The 23,326-nt window shown below is 37.6% G+C and overlaps 1 protein-coding gene across 2 annotated transcripts in view; it reads left to right on the top strand.

Annotated features, from left to right (window-relative positions):
• The window catches only part of RTN1 (reticulon 1), a 226,029-nt gene that overhangs the window by 185,355 nt on the left and 17,348 nt on the right, over positions 1 to 23,326 (top strand). The window contains exon 1 of one of the 2 annotated variants that reach the window (XM_049770368.1): positions 17,859 to 18,022. The exons of the other annotated variant lie outside the window; for it this stretch is intronic. Coding sequence (XP_049626325.1) covers positions 17,962 to 18,022 — 61 coding nt within the window. The 5' untranslated portion in view covers positions 17,859 to 17,961. Of the gene's footprint in view, positions 1 to 17,858; positions 18,023 to 23,326 lie in introns of those variants that run through there. 2 annotated transcript variants of the gene reach the window in all.

Raw genomic sequence — 23,326 nt, 5'->3', positions numbered from 1 at the left:
GATCTCACCTTCTAGTTCCCCTCTAGTTTTGCTTTCAGATGTTTTAAGTGTGCTGAGAGGAAATTTGAGCATCATCTATTTTACTGTAACTATCAGAACCTCCTTTTATAAGCATTTTATTAAAAATCTGATTTTATAAAAATCGGACAAAGATGTGCTTATGTTGTTGCTTAGCATCCTCTCTCACTCTGTTTTCAAAATCACCAGTAGAAGCCCCAGCATCAGTTAAAACTCAGATCACTTAGACTAACCTTAAAAGCAATACATCAGGAGTAGCCCATGAGCGCTGCTGGGTGTGACCCCCCAAAAAACAAAAAAAAAATTATTTAAAAAAATGCAATAAATCATAGAATTGCTGTTGCTGAAGACAGATGGTAGAAAGCACCTGTGGGAGACTTCAGTTTCCATAAATAAGAATTTTATTTAATTTAAAACACAATAAGCGATACTCTGGCTTTGACATGATGATGTTTCTCCTCATCCCATTAAATACAATTTTGAGCTTTAGATATCAAGCCAGAGGCTATGTAGAATTGTGAAAAGTAATAAAAATGTGAACTCCTTTGGGACCGCAAGACTGGAATGACAGTGTGAAGACTGGGGGCCTGAGGGATAACTCCCCACTTAACACAGGCCTGGTGTTTTCTGACTCTCTACCTATGAACAACAGGAAGCCAAGTATCTATTTTTCCCCAGACCAAGAGGGAGTCTCTGAGACTTAACTGACAAGAGTGAAATCATTTCAAACCCCTGCTGGTGTTGAGCCTCCAGAGAAATGGTCTTAGCTCCTCCAGGCCCAAGATTCACCTTTTCTGCCAAGAGATAATATGGCAGCCAAGTAGAACTGACAGAAGGATTTAACTATGTCAGAAGCACAGATGGGCTTGAGACTGTTTTCTTCTTCCAGGAGATACCAGAGCAGCCATGAGGTTCCAGAAGGGGGATTTCAGCATATCGCACCCATCCTGAGCACACTTGGCAGTCAGTCTGGTGAAAACTACTCAGAGTTCTCAGACAGGACCAGCCAAAAACAGAGGAGGCCTGATTGCAGTAAATGAACAATATAGACCAAAATACCAAGCAAGGCTTCTTAAAGTTAATTTGTCTTTGGACCACCTTTAGAAAACTTGGCCAAGACTCACATGCTGAATCCAAATAGAGATATGACTGCTTAAAATAAGAAATGAAACACATTCCTTCTTATGTAAGGCAAATTATCTAGGATGCAATGGAATTATCCTCCACATTCTAAGAACACTGTTTGTTTAGAGGGGAAAGACCAGCAATTCCTGTGAATTAGATGTGAATGCATGTCAATTAGATCCTAGAATTATCTGAAAATCATTTTAAAACTAGTATTAAAATATTTGACAGTCTTTGTAAATTTTTTGAAACAGAAAAATAAAATATATCAGCAAAGAAACAGAAACTATAGGAACAAATGAAAAATGATAAACTATAACAGAAAAAATATTAAAGTTGGATATTAAATATTCAAGTTGGAATGATAGAAGACGGAATCATTGAACTTGAGGACAGAATATAGAAATCACATAAAGAATAGGTTTTCAAACGTATTTGTCCTGTTGCTCCCTTTAAAAAAATGCTTGGTGCATCCTTGGAAATTGACTTTCTTAAAAACAAAAAGAAAATGCCCATTGCTACTACTCACTCCATTTGATTACTCTAAAGCAGGGGTCTTCAAACTACAGCCCGCGGGCCACATATTGTATTTATTCCCATTTTGTTTCTTCACTTCTAAATAAGATATATGCAGTGTGCATAGAAATTTGTTCATAATTTTTGTTTTTACTATAATCTGGCCCTCAACAGTCTGAAGGACAATGAACTGGCCCCCTGTTTAAAAAGTTTGAGGACCCCTGCGTCTAAAGCTACCCACTTTGGGAAACAATGAAAAAGAATAACAGAAATTATATTGGAAAGTTAACAACAGAGTGTGATAGTTTAGAAACAACAGAGGAACCCAGTTTGTATCATGAGAAAAGCTAGTGTGGATCTGAATGAATATTTTAAGTAGTCACTACAAAATAACCATATTAAGAAAATAGAAGCACACATATTCAAGAAGCAGACAAAACCCAACCCAAAATCCAACCCCAAATGAAGACAAAACATCATCATCAGAAAACATAAAAAAAAAACTATAGACAAAGTCTAAAAGAAAGCAATAGAATCATTTCTATGGAAACAGCAATTCAAAAGAAACAAATTTCACATTAAAATTCATGGAGGCTAAAGAAAGTGGTATGATATTTTAAGCGTTTTTAATAGAATCTATCAACTCTAATTACTGATTTGTGAGAAAGATATCTTATGACTCCCTTGAATAAAATTTGATAATAAAAAGTAAATACTAAATTATCTTTTAAACTAGAGGAGAATCAAGTGGGCCTGCTTTCTTCTACTCTAGAATGCAATAAAGTCAAGATTGATGCTGAGCTCTACCTCCCTACCCCTTTGTTGCAGCAAATATTTATGCAGATAGAAGTAAGGAAAGGCTTGAAGGTGCTAGCTTGTCTGTTTCCTATATAATACATGGAGTGGGGTTTAGACATAACAGATGAGAATCTTTAGGAAATGCAGAAGTAGGCAATGATGCCTTTCTTACAAAGCCTACTGTGACTGGCTTGGCTTTCTGGCAGTGAGACCGTACTTTCAGATAGGCCATATTTTGGGCCATAAAATGAGCCTGAACACATGTACAGTAATTGAAATGATATGAAATATTTTTTGCACTGAACTTAAGTTAGAAATTAATAGCTAAAAGACAAGAGGAATTGGTCAAGCAGTTTTAGGTTTACAACTAAATTGGGAGGAGTACAAATTTTCTGCATCCCTCCCCAATAAGCATAGCAATTCCCAATATTAGCATTTTTCCTCGAAACAATATATTTGTTCCCAAGAGTGAATCTGTGTCACAATCGCCTAGATTGTGAAATTGGGCATTGTAACATTGTTAATTGGACATTGGAATTTGAATTTAATTTTAAAAAATGTATTATTTTTTTTGTTTTTTTTTTGGGGGGGGTCACATCCGGTGATGCTCAGGGGTTACTCCTGGCTATGCTCTCAGAAATCGCTTCTGGCTTGGGGGACCATATGGGGCGCTGGGGTATCGAACCTTCCATCCTAGGCTAGCACGTGCAAGGCCTTACTGCTTGCGCCACTGCTCAGGTTCTAATTTAGAAAAATGTATAATGATATATATTCATCATTATAATACCATATAGAACATTTTATTACCCTATAATTTTGTGGGCTCTACCTGTTTATCTATTTCCTTTCCTGAAACACCTTAGCAATGACTGACGTTTTTATTATCTCCAGAGTTTTAGTCTTTTTAAGAACCAAGGCACATGAAGCCTTTTCAGATTGGTTTCTTTCACTTAAGAAGATATATTTTTGACTCCCAGAGTTTTCATGGCTTAATAGCTCTTCTCCCTTTGTTGTGGATTCTAGTGTTAAGGAAGTCATAGGCTAGGAAAGGCTTTAGGTGAGCTCTCCTCCTTGGCTTCAGGCATTCTGCACTACTCAGCAGCGCCAGCAGTTAGCCCAAGCTTGGGTCATTGATCTCTACCCAGCCTGGAACAGGTCCTGCTAGCCTTGGTGGTGGTGGGGCTGAATCTTGGCAATGAGATTATTTTCTTTGAGACAGAGAGAACAAAGAGAGAAAGAGATGGGAAGGGTGGGCAGAGCAATAGCACAGTGGTAGGGTGTTCACCTTGCTCGCAGTCAACTCGGGATGGACCCGGGTTCAATCCTTAACATCCCATATGGTCCTGGAACCTACCAGAAATGATTTCTGAGTGCAGAGTGAGGAGTAATCCTTGAGTGCCACTGGGTGTGTCCCAAAAATGAGAGAAAGTGGGAGAGAGATGGGAAAGAGAAGAGGGAGAGAAAAAAGTCTGAAGAAATCTCTAGAAAAGAGAAACAGCAAGAGGAACAGTTAAGCCTGGGTTTGGTAGAAATGTGCAGACTATAAGAAATCAATTCTGGTATATGGGAAATCCAACAGAGGAATTTCTGATCGATGTGATGGGAATGAAGGACTAGGAAAGGGACATCAATAAACTCGGGTTGTTATGGAGCTCCAGAGGGCAGATTTGGCCTGAGCCACGTTGTACTGTCAGAGAAGCTGAAACAGAGAACAAGGCTGGCCAGGGGAGGTGGGCTTAGAAACAGTCATCAAACTGCCATGTCAGGTTGCCAGCCTGTGCTCTTGATGAGTGATTAGGCAAGATGGCCACGGAGGCTCCACTCCAGCTCCCACTGATACCCAAACCTCATGCAGAGATGCAACATTGCAGCCACCTGGAGGAAGCATCTTAGGCCAGTTTTTTTTTCTTCCACATTTCCTTTTAAAAATTAAAGTGTAATCACACTTTATTTTAAATTGGACAGTTCGGGCATTTTAAAACTTAAAATCTTTAAAGCTTTATTCACAGTGCTATACAACCATAACCATGATCTAATTTTTGAACATTTTTATAATTCCCTTAAAGAAATCCCAGAACATCCTGTCTCTCTCTATCTCACCCTCTCTTTCATCACTTCCCTCCCTTGTTCCTTAATATTTTTAACTTTCTATTTTCTTTTTTAAGTATATATAAATACATTTTATTTTGTATATATTTTAATTAATATATTTATTTAAGTGCCATGGTTGCAAACAAGTTTGTAGTTGGGTTTCAGTCATAAAAAAAAGAACATCCTCTTAAACAGTGAAATCTTCCTGCCACCAATGCCCCCCCCCCATCTATCTCCTTCCCCACTCCGCCTATCTTCAAAACAGGCTTTTCATTTCTCTCACTCACTGTCATTGTCATGATAGTTGTTGGTGTAGTTATTTCTCTAACTGCTCTCACCAATCTTTGGGGTAAGCTTCATATCATAGGCTGGTCCTTTCACACATCATCTCTACTGACTCTGGGAATTATTACAATACTGTCTTTTATTTTTCTTATATCCTACAGATGAGTGAGACTATTCTGTGTCTATCTCTCTCCCTCTGATTCATTTCACTCAGCCTAATAGTTTCTATGTCCATCCATGTCTAGAAAAATTTCATGGCTTAATTTTTCCTTATGCTGCATAGTAGTCCATTGTGTATATGTACCACAGTTTCTTTAGCCACTCATCTGTTGAAGGGCACCTTGGTTGTTTCCAAATTCTATTGTAAATAGATTTGCAATGAACATAGGCATGCAGAGGGCATATAATGCCTGTCTCAAATACAGACAGGGGGTGGGGGAAGTGGGAGATGGAGTGCATTGGTGGTGGAAAGGTTGCATTGGTGAAGGGGATGTGCTTTCTATGACTGAAGCCCGACTACAATCTTATTTGTAATCATGGTGCTTAAATAAAGATATTATTTAAAAGAGAGAGAGAGATTTACAGCAGACCTGTCACAAGAAACCCTTAAGGCCCAAAGGCAGTGGTGGGATATAGTGACAAAACTCAATGAAATGAATGCGTCACCTAGAATACTGCACCCAGCCAGACTTATGTTCAGGTTTGAAGGAGGCATATATCATTTTCTATTTTCATTTCTTTCTTTTAAATCTCTTGAGTAAAGGTAGGAGTGGAACTGCTGTGTCATGTTGTAGCTCTTAAGTTGAACTTTTTGAGGAACTGCCAAATTATTTCCCAAACTCATTTCTTCAAAGTGACTGTACCATTTTACATTTCCACTGTCATTTACACTGATTATATTTTTCCACCTTCATAACATTTGGCATTTTCCATGTTTTTATATATACTGTATTAACTATAAAATAGCATTTTATTGGGGCCCGGCGGTGGCGCTAGAGGTGCCTGCCTTGCCTGTGCTAGCCTTGGACGGACCGCGGTTCGATCCCTCGGTGTCCCATATGGTCCCCCAAGCCAGGAGCAACTTCTTTTTTTTTTTTTTTTTTTTTTTTTTTTTTTTGGGCCACACCCATTTGAAGCTCACGGGTTACTCCTGGCTATGCGCTCAGAAATCACCCCTGGCTTGGGGGGACCATATGGGACGCTGCCGCGGTCCATCCGCTTGCAAGGCAGACATCTAACCTGTAGCGCCACCTTCCCGGCCCCCAGGAGCAACTTCTGAGTGCATAGCCAGGAGTAACCCCTGAGCGTTACCGGGTGTGGCCCAAAAACCAAAAAAAAAAAAAAAAGGCATTTTATTTTAGTTTGATATTCATTTATCTAACAATAATTCGTACCTTTTAATGATGGATTCTTGGTATATCATCATTTAGGGAAATGAATATTTAGATGTTGTTCCCATATTTAAATTTGGCTGTCTTGAGTTCTTAAGAGTCCTTAATATATTCTGGGTGCATTTCCTTTGCCACGTATGATTTATAAAATTTTTTCCCCATTCTAGAGGTTTTATTCCACATTCATTTTTAATGTTTTTATTTAAACACCATGGTTACAAGGTTGTTATAATAGTTTTTCACAAATAAAGTTGTTTATGATTGAGTTACAGTTCTGCAATGTATAACAACCTTCACCAGTGCTCATTTCCCACCACGATTGTCAAGTTTCCCCCTCACTCTCCCTGATGTCCTATTTCCTCCTACCCCTCCTCTCCCACTTGCCTCTGGGGCAGCCATTTTATTTCACACTCTTTCTCACCTCTCTTTCTCCCTCTTTCACCCCCCCCCGACTCTTTTCTTTTGTGGTATTGTGCCTTGTACTACTACCAATGAAAGGGTGTCATGAATGTACTTTCCATATTAGATTTTTTCTACTCCAAATGCATCCTTTGCTCTTTGTGGCAAGCTATCTATCCTGGAACTATTCTCCCTATTTTCATCTCTGTTGTCTCTGGATATCAGCCTTACACTGTATTTTGTTTTCCTTATATTCCAGTGATGAGTGAGATTATTCTATGTTTATCCCTCTAACTCATTCATTTCACTCAGCATAATACTGTCCTGTCCATCATGTATAAACAAAATTTATGACTTCATTTTTTCCTAACGGCTGCATAGTCTTCCATTGTGTAGATATGCCACAGTTTCCTTAACCATTCATCTGTTCTTGGGCATCTGATTTGCTTCCAGATTCTGCCTATCATTCCACATTCTTAATAGATTTTTAAGAGGGAAAAATTATTAAAGTTGACTATGTCCAATTTATCTCTTTTTGGTTTTCTTTTGTTCCTTGTGCTTTTGGTACCATATCACAGAATGCTCTGCCTAATCTAAGGTCATTAAATATTTAGGCTGATAATTGTTTTTTTTTATTTTTCTCTAAGTCTCTAATCTTCTTTGAGATAATTTTTTGTTTATGGTGTAAGACAGGAGTTTAACTTTGTTAAACTTTTCATATTTATCTGTCCCAGCACCATATGTAAAACAAATATGCTTTATTTTGAGGGCCTTCCTAGCACTGATTGTGGGGCCAAGGACCAATTCTACCTGAGCAGAACAGGTCTGATTTTTCAATGCTAGAGTCAAAGGTACAGTTGAGTCAACCCTGAAAGAGCTTAGGGATTGTGTTCAGACTTAGGGTTCAGACTCTAGCAAGGCATGTTTTCTAGCTTTTTGAACTCTCTCCTGGCTTCCCAATACTATTCTTTTCTACATTGACTACTCATAGCACTCACCAGTGATCTGTTGGCTATGTAAAGAATGGGTTAGTTCTGAATTTTCTAGTCCATTGATCTATGCCAGTATCATACTGTCTTAATTACTGTATCTTTGTGGTAAGTCAAAATAGAAAGCATGAGGACCTACAACTTTGTTCTTTTTCAAGGTGTCTTATCTATTTTGAGTTCCTTTCATTTCCATATGAATTTTAGGATCAAGTTGTCAGTTTCTTCAAAAAATATAATTACAACTTTCAAAAGTATTATGTTAAAGCTGTAGATTGATTTGGGGAATATTGCCATCTTAACAATATTAAACCTTTTGATGTGTGAACAAAAATGTCTTTCCACTCAGTTCATTCTTTGTTTTCTAGTGTGAGAGATTTAATCTAAGACCTCACATATGCAATTCACAGTACCATTGAGCTATATCCCTGTTTCTACATTTGATGTCTTTTTACCATCTTTGTTTTGGATCTACTGGGGGTCGGGGGTTGAGGGTTGGCACATGAACTTGTTTGTTGTGCTGACTGATGATTGCATAGCTGGTTGCAGTTCTTACATACTCTTTTAGTTGCTATTACTTGGAGGGGGGTGCCACGCATTGGGTTTCAATGGGCACTGGTGTTTGCACATTCTCTTGTACCACCTGTATGGCCAGACAGTAGTGTCAGCAAATGGCACTGAGCCTGTGAGTCAGTGCTGTTGCTCAGACTCTCAGCCTTACATCTGAAAGGCAGGCTCTCTGACAAACAATCTCTGTGCCCTCAATAAAACTGTAGCTTTTCAAATATAGGCTGGCATATTTTTGTTAATGTTTCTTAAGTATTTTTATGCTATTATAAATTGAATAGTTGGTTTATTTGTGTGTTTGGGTCTTGTGGCCATGCCTGGTAATGCTGAGGCACTATTCCTGGAGTACTTCCTGGCAGTGTTGGGGAAACCATAGACAATTTTGGCTTTCAAACCAAGCCTCTTTGTGACCAAAGAGGCCACATGCAAAGCAATTGACTTACCTCCTATACTATCTTTGCAATCTTAAATTATTTTCTTAATTTTATTTTTTCATTGTTCACTGATAGTATGTAGAAATACAATTGATATGTCTTCTTATCTTGTATTCAAAAACTGCAAGTCTTGTTTATAGCCTCACAATTTTTTATTCTGTAGAATATTATTGATATACAAGAAAATCTCATAGATATTTATGTGAAGTTTTTTAGTGAATACTTTACTTGTTCATTTTTTAAATGTTATTTATTTATTTATTTGCTTTGGGTCACACCCGGTGGTGCTCAGGGGTTACTCCTGACTCTGCACTCAGAAATCCCTCCTGGTAGGCACAGGGAACCATATGGTATTCAAACAACCATCTGTCCTGGATCGGCTGCTTGCAAGGAAAACATCCTACCACTATGCTATCTCTCTGGTCCCCTGCTTGTTCATTTTCAATCTTGATGACCATTTATTTTATTACTGTATTTTTTACTCTATCAGATGCACCTGATGCACATAGTTTTTAGATGAGGAAAACAAGGGGAAAAGTTGCAGCAGCAATCAAATAGTCTTAAACCAAAGCTCTCAATGTGATGATGATTGTAGACCTGTGAAAGTGCATTGCTCTGATTGTTCATACTATGTGGTATGTCTGCGCAATAAAGGGGTATAACACTGCAGATGCCGAATGGTTAGTATCTTTACTCAGGCTTCAGCTTCAGGCAGCATTCAATCCAGAAAACGCACAGACTTTCCATCTTATGCGTCTCATGATATAAAAAAATATGGTAATTTTTTTTTGGTTTTTGGGTCACACCTAGCAGTGCTCAGGAGTTACTCCTGGTTCTATGCTCAGAAATCACTCCTGGCAGGCATGGGGACCATATGGGATGCTGGGATTTGAACCACTATCTGTCCTGGGTCAGCTGCTTGCAAGGCAAATGTCCTACCACTGTGCTATCTCTCCAGCCCTGGTAATTAAAAAAAAAAGACAAATCAAATCAAAGTTAGAAGCTATGACATCTTTCAATATAACTATTCATATAGAATAATATTAGAAGTTATATTATTTAAATGATATTAACCAATATGGCCCAGTCAACATTTGGTAGAATACTTCCCCTTGAAATTTACTTCATTATAGACATGCCAGTTTGACACCTATATCACAGAGCACATGTTGGACTTTTCTTAAGAAAGTTAGATGATTGGAATTGAACAGAGTAATTTTATAGTATAATAAAACTAAAAATAAATACATAGGATAGTTATAGTAATCCTCAAAAGTTTATAATTCTAGGGGCTGAAGAGACTATACAGGGTTACACGACTGGCTTTGTACACAGCTGTCTTTACTTCTATCTCTGCTCCCCAAGCACAATCAAGATGGTCCAGCCCCTCCCAATAAAAAATAAATAGAAGGTAGTATTTTTAAGTTTATATTTCTAATTATCAGTGGACTGAAATAAATCCTAATGACTATTTGAAAATGTTTTCAATAATAGCATGCACATAATATATCAAAACATATAATGCAGGTAAAAACATTTTAGATGAAATGTTATACTTTTAAGTATATATTAGGGGGACTGGAAATCATCTAAACCTTCATTTTCAGGAACTAATAAAAGAATAGCATGCAGAAATAATAATAAAATATGATAGTGAACAGATATTACAAAGGCGAAAAGGCAAAGTAAAAAGATAATCTTTAAGGCTAATTCATAATATTAATAAATTTTAGAGTAATATGACCAAGATTTGATAGTCAGGACCATGTGGGATTATTTTTAAAATACAAATTTGGTTTAACATTGAAATTTTGATCTGTATAATTTATATTTTAGCAGAATTTTGGAGAAAGCATGATAATCTTAATAGTTTAGCAAAAGCATTTGAATGAATTATTTGTTCATGGTATAATCTCTCAGAAAATTAGTAAAGAAGGAAATTGCCCTAATCTGATAAAGAACACCTACAGGATTCACAGCCAACATCAAAGTCATTAATAAAATATTCAGTGCATTTTTATCTTAATACAACAGTAAGACAATGAATATTCCCTGTGACCATTTTTGCTCAACATTATAGGAGAGGATAAAGTGCAGTGAATCAAGATAAAGAAATAAATGTATAGGATGTATTGGAAAAAAGAAATAGTTTCATCTTTATTCAGAGAAGATATGTTATATACAAAGAACATTCAAAAGTATTACAAATACTACAATTAATACTTGAATTTAGCAATGTCACTATACCAAAAAAGTAGGGTAGCCATTTTAACTTATTTCAAGAAAAGTAAAGATATTTTTGGTAAAAATATTTTGACTACATGGTTTTATCCAACATAGGTTTCCATCCTTTCAGGTAGTATTATTTGGATTTATTTACATGGATATCTAATACTTTATTATTTACACATATTTTGTTTATCTACCGTATTTTCTGGCATATAAGACGACTTTTGAAACAAAAAAAGTCAACCGAAAATCGAGGGTTGTCTTATATGCCGAGTATATCCCGAAAAATGTTTCAATATGCTGCTAAACAAAAATTGTCTGAATATTGCCACAAAACGGATTTTCCAACTCGATCCTGCACCAATCACTGCCAGGCTGCTCTGACCGCCCTTCTCTGACTGAGCCAATCCAAGCAGGCTTTTGATGCATGCAAATGAGACGATGTTCTGCACCAATCACTGCCAGGCTGCTCGGACCGCCTCTCTGACTCAGCCAATCCAAGCAGGCTTTTGATGCATGCAAATTAGACACTGTTCTGCACCAAACACCGCAAGGCTGCTCGGACCGCCTCTCTGACTCAGCCAATCCAAGCAGGCTTTGATGCATGCAAATGAGACAATGTTCTGGACCCGAATCTACACTGTCAAAAGCCTGCTCAGATGGGCCAGAGTCAGAGAGGAAGTCTATTCCAGGAGAACCTTGGCACCTTTGCTTGTTGTGATTGGCTCACTGTGGTACATACAGTTGCAGCACAGGAAGGTTCTGTCTGATACAGCGAATAGAGGCCTAAACCTATGTTTTAACTGCAAAATTAGGGGGTCGTCTTATACACTGGAAAATATGGTAATATTTTATTACAAATGTTTTATCATTTCTTTTCTTCTGACTTTCCTCTATTGATTTCTACTTATTAATTACCTTGGTTATATATTTATTAATCTAGAAATTGTGTTCATTTTTAGTGGTGACTCCTTAAATGCTTAACAATGAATCTGACTTGACTTTTATCAACTAAAATTTGACTCTATCTTTCTTCTGAATGAGTATAGGAACTTTGATTGCTTCTATTCATATTATTTCCTCATACCTATGTTCTGTCTTTATTGCTGGCAGTTTTTCATTCTTTTTAAAATTTTATTTATTTATTTGTTTGTTTGTTTGTTTGTTTTGGGGCCACACCTGGCAGTGCTCAAGGGCTACTTCTGACTCTGTGTTCAGAAATTGCTCCTGGCAGGCTGGGGAACCATATGGGATATCAGGAATCACACCAGGTCCCTCTTGGGCCAGCCACATTCAAGGCAAACACCCCACCACTGTGCTATCTCTCCAGCTCCTGTTTTTCATTCTTTAAACTATCACTTCAAACCAAATTAACAGTGATATCACTTTATGTTAATCCATACCCACTGTGCTGAAACAGGATACCAGGGTCACATTTGGAGGCACTCAAGGGGACATCCAGTGATAGAAAAAAAATAATAAACTACTTCACACTTGCAAGACAGTTACTACTCACTTGAACCACATCATTAGCCCCATTTTCCATGTTTATGCTTAGCATTCTTTTGTGCCTTATCATTTTCTCCCCTAAGTTCTGTTTTCTTCTTTTTGAAATACCACCTTGAGTAGATTTATTTCCCTGTAGTATCTTCAGTTAGTAAATTATCTCACTTTAATATATTCATTGCAGTGAAATTTATAATAGCCAGAATCTGTCAACAACCCAGTGGCCTGACAACAGATGATGGCCAAAGAAACTGTGGTACTTCTATGCAATGGAATACTATGCAACCATCAGGAAAAATAAAGTCATGAAATTTTCTAAACATGGATGGACATGGAAACTATTATGCTGAGTGAAATAAGTCAGAGGGAGAGAGAAAAACACAGAATAGTCTCTCTCATGTGTGGGATTTAAGAAAAATTAACGACATTATTGTATTAATGCTAAAGACAATAGAGATGAGGGCTGGAAGGACCAGCCCCCAATATGAAGCTCACCACAAAGAGTGATGAGTGCAGTTAGAGAAATAACTACACTGACAACTACTATGACAATGGCAGTGAGTGAGATAAATAGAATGCCTGTCTCAAATACAGGCGGCAGGTAGGGGATAAGGGAGATGGGGACATTGGTGGAGGGAAGGTTGCACTGGTGAAGGAGGGTGTTCTTTTTTATGACTGAAACCCAACTACAAACATGTTTGTAATCATGGGGCTTAAATAAAGATATTATAAAAAACAACTTATATTTAAACTTGCATGTATTAGTTTTGCTGGGTATAGAATTCCCAATACTTATTATGTCTCATTACCTGAGGGGGTTGCTCAATTGTGTTTTGGTCCCACTTACATCTGATAGATACTGATTCAAAATTTTCTCTAAGGTAAACAGGATTTATTTATTTTAAGATTTCCTACTTGGTTTAAGTATTTTATAGTTCCATTGTGAGATGAGCTGGATACTGTTTCACTAACTTTTGCTATGCTAGAATTTGTGGGGTATTTTTTTTATTAATTTTGGAATGTTTTTTGTCAAATTTGGATAAATTATTTCATTTATGATATAATTTCTCTTTTTGCGATCCTATAGTGATGTTCTTCATTTACTATTTCTTGGACTGGTCACTTTCTTTCTGGTCCCTGCACATACATGTTTGTGATTAAGTTTCCCTGTCCTTTTGCCTGAAAGTCCTCATAACTATGAAACTCATAAACCTATTTCTTGATCACAATTCAGTTTTAATTGTTGTGTACTCTCTGAAGCCCCGTGAAACACCCTTTTCTCCATGATCACTCTCTTTTGTGTGTATTCATATTTTCCTACTCATAGATCTATGAGTGACTGTACTTACCTATGAACATGTGAGTTCCTGCCCTATCCCCATTTACTCAAGTTCTTAGTGAGAAACTACCTTTATGGCTATAGAGATAAACTTAGTATAAGCTTTTTTAATGCAATTTGAATGAATGAGTAAATCAACCAACCAATCAATCAATCAAGAAATGAAGGCAGGACCAAAGTGGTAACACAGCTGTAGGGCATTTGCCTTGCATACAGCCAACCTGGATTTGAACCCCAGCATTCTATATAGTCCCCTGGGCCTGCCAGAAGTAATTTCAGAGCACAGAGCTAGAGGTAACCTGAGTGCTGCTGAGTGTAGACCAAAAACAAAAGAAAAGAAAAGAAAGAAATAAAAACAAACATCTCCCTAGTAAAGATTTTATAGCAACGAAATATATACTGCCTTAGAAAGCAAACAACAAATGTATTGTTTGAATTGAAGCTAATTAATGCATTATTTTGGTATACTGAGTTATGTACCAAATTTGTTGTTCCTTGAAATTGCCTTATTCCATATGGTGTAAGACAGAAATCTTAGTGTTCTTTGATCATAGCAAAGTGTTTTTTTATGTTCTGTGCCTTTGCTTTTCGTTAATATACTTCTCAGAGCACTAAAAAGCAATCAAGGATTTTTAGGATAATGCTAGAAATGGTTTTATATATATTATATATTCCAACCTGAAATCTGTTTTTAGCACACCTATTAATGTTCTCATATATAAAAATAAATACATAGATATCTTAAACAGCTTTCATCTCTTCTGTTAGGACTCTGCTTTAATTTCACCTTGTGAATTAATGAATTAGGCCTTTGCTGATGCTCCTAATAAATTTTAAGTAAACTTCTACCCGATTCCTACTCTCTCACCATTATATCTATTTCCTTGAGCACTTGTCCACAAGTGAAATAAAATATGCACCTCCATATCCACTTCTTCAGTGTTTTATCATGTAAAATTGTTGCAGGCTGAAACTTGGTCTCATGTTTTAAAAAGTGCCTAGCAGACAATAATAGATGCTCAGTAAAAACTTACTGAATAGTTTATTGGAGTAGGTGCCAGCGATTCTCATTAGTCAAATCCATGTGCTCCAGGAGAAAGACATAATATAGTCACTCTGAAATGGGAGCCTTCAGCATCTCATTTTGATCTAAGAGGAGATTACAAAACTTGACTATTTTGCTTTTATTTAGAACAGACCGCCTAAAGTGTGATTTCATCCTGAAACTAAAGAAATCACTTCCTCTCCTGGCAGGCACCTAAACCAAGTTCTAAGCTTGGCTGCGTACAAAGCCCGTCTGTTCTCTCTTGGTTTAAAGACAGTGGCAGTTCCTGCCTGCTTTTAGCAAGCTTTATTTTGCTTTCTGTTTTCTTTCACTGCAAACGGATCATTTGCATATCTTTCCTAACTCGCTTTATCAATTTCATCTTGGCAAGAGCTTTCAATTAATAGTATGCAGGCATTTGTGTAAAGCGAGCACGTGTTTATGGTGTCTGTGGGAAATAAATCTTATTTCGTAGAAACAAACATCCTTAGCTGTAATAAATACACTTATATATTATGAGAAAGAGTCTAGCGATGATAAATGGCTTGTACGTTTATTAGTCCACATAACTAACTTACGCAACTCATCCTTGGTTCCCAGTCAAGTTCTTTATCCTTTTCTATTGGATTTTCCTGCCATAAATTCATTTTTTTAATTGAGTCTGTAATAAAAACTCCAACTCTTACTCTACTAGTGCATTTTTCTGTGGCATCATACATCTCTCCTCTTCATTCTTCAACTATTAAATGCTCTGTTAATTTTGGGGTGCTCCAAGCTTTTGATCATGACTTGAACAATGTGGTCATTCAACAAAACTGCCATTTCAAAGGCAACCACACACCCAATGAAAATGTAGCGGCTGTAGGGATCAGAGAGACCAGGTTTCCAACACCCCCCACCCCTTGCATCCAAGAAGGTCCCCTGAGCCTTGACAGGAGTGATCTCTGAGCACACACATGGTTTGGATTAAGTCCTGAGCACTGCTTCTCCCGACTCCCCATAAAAAGTCAACAGTGTCTCTCAAAAGGATCCATTTGAGAGTTTCTTTGAGAGACTTCTTCATGGTGTGGCCGTGAGTGCTCATGACCGTCACCCCCTTTCACCTTGGGGACTTCCTCTACCAAATCCTCTCCCTACATGGTTCTTACTGAGCTTCCTAAACAGGATGTTGTAAGGAAATTGTAGGTGGCTTCTCTGATTTCTCCGGCAGTTTATAGTCTAAAATAATAGTCCTTATGCTCTAGTCCTAATGACCTCTAGTCTGTATTTATAAAACGGGAGATAAACCAGACCTACCAACAGAGCCTCAAGAGTCCTGTCTTGGGTCTATATTGGTGTGGATGTGTTTTTCTCTGTAGATGCAGCTCCCGGAATGAATACCTCTGGAAACTGGGAAGAAGGGTGAAGGTCCCAGATTCTGTGAGGAAGAACGAGAGGCCTGGTGGACAAGGCAAGGCCTGGCTAGTGATAAGGGAATCCTTCTTTCTTGGTGTCTCATGATCAGAACCTGTCAGGGGTTACTCCTGGCGATCCAGCCACAGTTGACTTCATGCCAGGCAAGCACCTGGAAGCCCCCATGACCTTCTATTCTTCTGAGTCCTCTTTCCTTATGCCATTTTATGTCTTCACATCTCAGGGACTTGGTATCTAGTCTGACAATGCACTTGGAGCTGATTTGATTAGCTGATTCCCTTTCTCCCACTGACATTTTTCTCCTAACTAGGCACTTTTGAAATCAATGACTAACGTGGCTTGGATACTGTCTCCCAAATTGTGCACACAATAGCATCATCGCCCCCGGCACCTGTCTCAGCAATGTGTCCATTGATGCAAAATCCCCCCCTTTGCTTCACTGGTTGTTCTTCCCTCCACCGTCACTATAGCAACCAGGAACTCTGAATCTAGTTCCTGAATTCCCTGTGCATTTTTTTTAGTCAATGCACAAGCCATGCTATATGTAGAAGGGAATAGAGAGTCTGGGTCCTGGAGAGGTGGGGAATCACTGTAGGATTTCTTACAACAATTGTGACTTGAAAACAAATATCCTCGGGAGCTTGCCAAGTACGAGAAAGGGAGAGAGATAATAGGACTCGCCTTGATAGAAGGATTGAAAATGCGTGTCCAGCATGGCCAGAACTTAAAACAATTTCCTAGATATGAATGGACATGGAAATTATTATGCTGAATGAAATGAGTCAGAGGGAGAGAGATAGACAGAATAGTCTCACTTATAAAAAAAAGAGAATAATCTCACTTATCTTTGGGGTTTAAGAAAAATAAAAGACAGTATTGTAATAATACCCAGAGACGATGGAGATGAGGGCTAGAAGGTCCAGCTCACGATATGAAGCTTACCACAAAGAGAGGTAAGTGCAGTTAGAGAAATAACTACACTGACAACTATCGGGACAATGGTAGTGAGTGAGAGAAATAGAATGCCTGCCTGGCAGACAGGCAGGGAGTGGGGGAAGAGGGAAATGGAGGGGGGAGAGCATTGGTGGTGGAAATGTTGCACTAGTGAAGGGGGGGTGTACTTTTTTTATAACCAAAACCCAATTACAAACATGTTTGTAACCATGATGCTTAAAGAAAGATATTTTTTCACTAAAGAGTTTCCCTTTTTCGTTTAATCTATTTTACACTGAAGTAACAATGGTGTTAATATATATTTTTAAAATACTATCAAAACTCAAAACATTTATGGAGGAGGAGAAAGTGCAGGAGCAGATGAGGGGCAATTAGAGGAGACAATAAACCAAGAGCATATATATCACTCTATCAATGCCATATATTATCTACCAATGCAAGTTGTTTTCCAAGAGGTCAGCCCAACAACAGGTCGTTTGGGCCCGTCAGAAATGTCTAGAAGATGCTTTCTGCCAGGAGACGCCCTCCAGCCTCAACCACTCCGCCAGCAGCCCCAAATCCCCTCGCCACCATCACCCCACCCGTAGTCTCCTCCATCCCCACCCCTGGGCCTCTCCGCCTGGGCCTGTGCTGGACCACTCCGGGCAGCATCGCAGCATCAGGGCAGGCGCGTCCTCTGATTGGCTGCCGCGGATACTGCGGCGCCGGCGCCGCTCCCGCCCCGCCCGCCCGCCCGCCCGCCGCTCTTGGGCTGCTGCAACCTCAGTCTGTCTGCAGCCGGGGCACTGTCGCCCGAGCGCCACCTGCTCAGTGGCCTCCCCAGCGGACAGCCAACGAGCCCCCCAGAGCCCCCCGAGCACGCACGATGCAGGCCAGTGCCGATTCCACCAAGATGGACTGTGTGTGGAGCAGCTGGAGAAGTCAGGGTATTTTCTTTCTTTCAGTAGTGCATGCCTGCGGATCACGGGGGACCCGGACTCTGGCCATTGTGCATCCTTTTCACCTGTGGGACCTCTATGCATGCTTGATGCCCAGCAGAGCTTTGTGTCGTTGGTGGGGAGTAAACTTGTTTTGTCAAAAAAAAATCACAGTGGATGGTGTTTGATTATTATTATTATTTTATTGTTGGTTATTTTTTGACCCCACCCCCATCCATCCTTTTGTTTTCTCACTGTCATGCTAGCATTTCAAATAATGCATCATTTGTCTCCTCTGAGAATTATTATTTTTTATTTTGGATCCGTCGACGGCTCAGTTCTTGCTTAAATCTCTTCTCATCCTTTGAGTTCAAAAATGCTTTCTTATTGTTCCATTCAAACCCCATCTTGTTTCATTTCTGCCAAAAAATATAAAGAGGTTGAACTCTCCTCCGGGTAGAACCATTAACCCAGAGGGTTCTGGTGTATCTTTTTTAAGAGGGACACACCCATTTTGGGGTTGTTATTTGTGGCCACACAAAGGAGATGGGAAATGCAGGCTTGCTCTCAGTATCCTGAAAATATGATGGCGTAGCCACATATTAAGGATGCTCCGTGTTGAAATATTTCAGGGCTTTTTGTCTAGCATTGGGTCACCTACTGTAACTACTATAGATTAATCGTGACTATCAGAGGAGCAAATGGATGAAATTAAAAAGCAGTGCTGTTGCACTGCTGATAGCAGAATTATTACAAACATTCCATATAGCACTGGGTGTGGCCGCCGTTCAGCCTCGGTTGGGTTGCTTTTCAGCCATTTTTATTCAGCCTTATATTTCACACATCCATCCCTCCTTTGTTGCATTAAGATTCTCTTCTACTTCATCCCTTTGAACTGAAGAGGAGAGAGACTTGGCATATGTAGCAAACGTGGATGTTTATGAAATGTCTTTTAATATTTGGTAAATGTGGCTCTGAAGAAAACCCATTTGACATAACCTGCAGGGTTACAACATCCCTCAGGGGACTCAGAATTCTCAAGAGTAGAAGCTGATTTTTAAGCCTCTCCCTTGTAATTTTATATCACAGAAGGAATGAGATGCTTTTTCATTATTAATAGCCTCTGGGACTTTTCTTTGGTCAATTTTTAAGTGAAGAGGAAGTAAACATGTATTTCAGAATCAACATACTTTCATTGCCTCTTAATTTTTGGTTTGGGTGATGGTGGCATAAACTAGAATAGCAAAGTTCATATTATGAATTTATTGGAAAATCACCTGTCAAAAAATTTAATAATGGAACCCATAAATTTAAAAAACAGGAAATAAAAACATGTATGACAATTTGGGTGCATAATTTCAGAAAATGGTGACAAGTACAGGGAACATCATACATTTTAAGCAGAAGGATGCTCTGAAGATTCTTTGCAACATTTCATTTAGACTCCTCAAGATTCTTTTATATACTCAATCAACAAACTATGCCTTGAAATAATAGCAACTTTACTTGGAAATAAAGACAGGAACTTAGATGTTGACTGTGAGGTTTTTTTTTTCTTTCTATTTTTGCCTACAGTAGTAAATATCAAAAGATGGTTCTGCAACAGCTTTTTAAGATCAAATATTAGGCTTTGTTTCATCACTAGCCTTTCTTTTTGCTTCTGCTGATCTCATGAGTTGAGGCAAGGAGGGTGTTAAAAGGGGCTAAGAAATATAATCAGAATGAATGTACCATCATTTGTCCATTGAAAACCGTTATTTTTATTCCCAATATACAGCTATTTATTAAGATTAATGTAAGATCATTGAGGGTCTTTTGCCCTTTATGACCTTTGCTAGTTCTTCAGTACCATTAATTTCTTTTTCTCAAATAGAGGCAGGCCATTATCTTGAATATTGACTAATAACTGGATGGTTGGGTTTATAGATAGGGAAAAAAGAATTGGTAAAATGTAATAAATGTATTTTATTTCCTTAAAAACTCTCATTAGAACTAAATCAACAGATGCTATTTTTTGTTTATCATTTTCAGTTTATATTGCCTTCATTCTCTCATTTTGAAGCAGTTTCTCTTAATCTTGGCTACACATTAGGATCAGCTGAAGATCTTTACAAAGCACAGAGGATGACTGGGTTCTGCCCCATGAAATTCAGATTCAACTAGACCAAATAAAACTGTTAATAGAAGACAGGATAATAGTAAATATTTAATTATGTCTTTCATAATTATTAGAAAGTTAAAAGTTTGAGAAAAATGAATATTCAATTTCAGAATTCCTCCATATTCTTTAACATTCCACTAAGAAAATACACCCATCAAATTCTCCATGAAGACTACTGAAATTAATGCAACATATAATAAAAAGCACACTTGCCAAAGGAACTGGAATGATTTTATTAATATATGATTTCAGGTATAGTGTTTAAAGATAGAGAAGCTCAGGTCTATATTATCCACATCATGCAGAACCTGCTTCCAATTTCTTAATAATGCTACTACTGAACAATGGTTAATAAATTAAAACTCAGTACAAGTGAAATGAGAATAAAACATCATACATAATAAAACATCTCTACAGATATAATCTCATTTGACCACAACAATGGTTTTATTGGATTTTTTTGAATATGGTTTACTTGAACCATTGCATTTAACTCACACATCCTATAATGTATTTTATTGTCCCATTTTACAGATTGGTGAACTGTAATAGCTGATTTCAGCTCTATGCTGTTCTATCTCAATGCTCTTCACAACTATCAGCTTTACCATCTGCCTTTCTCATGTCTTGAACTTTAATTTTTTGATGGCTATCAGGAGTTTATGAAGGATGTTAAGTAATTTGGCCAGAGTTTTTCAATAAATGTCAGGTTTGAGTCATAAAGGTAAGAGTTGGCTTCAAGTCTTTCTTCCCATTACCTTTATACTCATGCTGAGTTTAGGGAATTAATTATCATTTATCTAATTTATCTCATCTCAGATATTTCCAAAGAAGTTCTCTCCTCATGACAGGCAAAATTTAGCAATAAAACAGTCATTTGGGCCAGTTTATGACATTGCCATACTTAACAGCATCAATTTATCATTGTTGATTCATCATCATAGATACTAGCTATTTAGCATGAACTGTTTTAGGTTCTTGCATATCTTTATTTAGTTAAATTTTCATGCCTTTAAGTTTGTTTTCGTTTCTTATAGAAATGGGAACTGAGGATTTTGAGACTGAGGATATGAGCCTGTTTTCTAAATCTATAATTTTAGCTACTCCAATGTACAACTTAAACCCAAATGGTGCACCAGGGAGCAACATTTGGCCCAAAGCATTATTCATCCATAACATTCCAGTGACACTGTAGAGATTTTTTTCCCTCAGATCTCACTGTACTCTGCAAGTTCATTTAACAGGATGCTTGATGAAGTGGGGGCTTGACCCATGTCTCACGTTACATGCATGGAACTGGAGGTCAGTGTGCACTTTGCTCTGTCAGGGGCAGTATTCTGAGTTAGAACTTCCCTAGCATGTTCAGTATTGATAAGAGAAACATTTCCCCAGGAATAGGACATAACATATTTCTGTAGTTTTTCCCATATTTACAAAAAAATACTTTGAAAATGTTATATCTCTGTAGACATGGTAATTTAAAGGCACATTGAATTTTTAAATATATTTTAGAGGATATTTTAGTCTTATATAAAGTTAAATATCACCTTTTATCAAAAACTTTTATTTGAGCTTAATATCACTAGAGATACTGTACAGATACTACAACATAAATATCACCTGTGGAAACTACCATTCTACAGTTTCTAATGAGATCCATTAGGAAAACAGGACTAGTTAATTAGTGATCTATGCCTATTATTTTTTTTGAAAGAAAAAAAACTCACTATACAAATAGAAATTTAAATGTAGGTAGCTATTACTCTATAGAAAAACAAAACTCTCCCTTTAAATACAAAGCATCGTTTTTAAAGATGATCTGTTTAAAGAAATGTTTTAAAAATTGGAAGAGAATAATAAATATGCATAACTCAAAGTAATTGGAATAATTTAACAGAAGAAATTTACGTGACTCTGAAGGAATCATTAAACTTTAGATACATGTTTTTTTTTTATTTCTTTTGGTGGATTGCAGATATCATATTCCTACTTCCTAGGATTCATATTCATACTTTCAAAGTGCACTCTTCCACTGAACTGCACTCAAGTCACAATATATGTTTCTTTACTGTGTAAGCTTTATAGAAGCTTATACATATATGTTTCTATACTATATGAGTTCTAAAATTAAGGAAAGGGCTATGATATACATCAATAGGTTTGAAGATACATGTTGGGTTTTTGGAGTGTTTTCTTTCTCTGTGTATGTATTTGGGCCACATTCAGAGGTGCTCCCACCACACTTACTCCTGCTCTAGACTCATGGATCACTCCTAGCAGGGCCTGGAAGACCATCTAGGTGCCAGGAATAAAACCCTGGTTATCTACATGCAAGGTCAATGTCCTTCTTGCAATACTCTATCTCTGGATCCTACATTTTGGTTTTAAATATAGAAGTTAAAAATTTTGTGGTGTATTTTTGTTTTGATTTGAGGCCACACCAGGTAGTGCTCAGGGGTTACTCCTGGTTCTAAAATCAGAAATAACTCTGGCATTGCTCAGGGAGCAATAAGGGAAGGGATTGAACCAGAGTAGGCCATGTGCAATGCAAATGACCCTGTGGTATATATTTTTGAATGCAGCTATATCATAAAAAGTGCAACAAAATATTCTAATCTGAATCCATATCTTAATGTTTTCAAATTGCCATAAATGACTATTTTATTAAAAATAGTACTATACTCAATACACTCTGCCTAGAGCACTGTAACTATATTAATAAGGATTAAGAATGATAATCAACAGACCCTTCCTTCATCATTCTTTTTTGGGGGTGGAAGGGGAGCATATAAGATGCTGGGGATCAAACCACATGCATGACAAATGCTCTACCAGCCATGATGTCATTCCACACACTCCTTCATCATTCTTAAAAGATTTCTCTGATCTTTATATTTTTATCTTAAGTGCATTTAGGAAGATGGTCTGTGAAGTAATTTATATATTCATATATTTAAAAGCATAATCAAATAAATTATAAAGTTCTATCCTGTTATAAAATTCTTTCCTGGCCAGGCCCTGTTTGTTCATCAAGTGGACAAAGAACCTCACTGTTGACTTTTCATCACAGATTGTAGACCAGAACTGGTGGTTCAGACTAGGAAAAAAGAATAATTTTTAACATATAGTGAATCCTAGAAGGTTAATCCCAT

The sequence above is a fragment of the Suncus etruscus genome, chromosome 3 (genome assembly GCF_024139225.1).
Source record: "Suncus etruscus isolate mSunEtr1 chromosome 3, mSunEtr1.pri.cur, whole genome shotgun sequence".
In the NCBI taxonomy this organism is placed as follows: Eukaryota; Metazoa; Chordata; class Mammalia; order Eulipotyphla; family Soricidae; genus Suncus; species Suncus etruscus.
The sequence above is the reverse complement of the archived record's forward strand: the minus strand, read 5'-3'. Positions and strand labels throughout refer to the sequence as shown.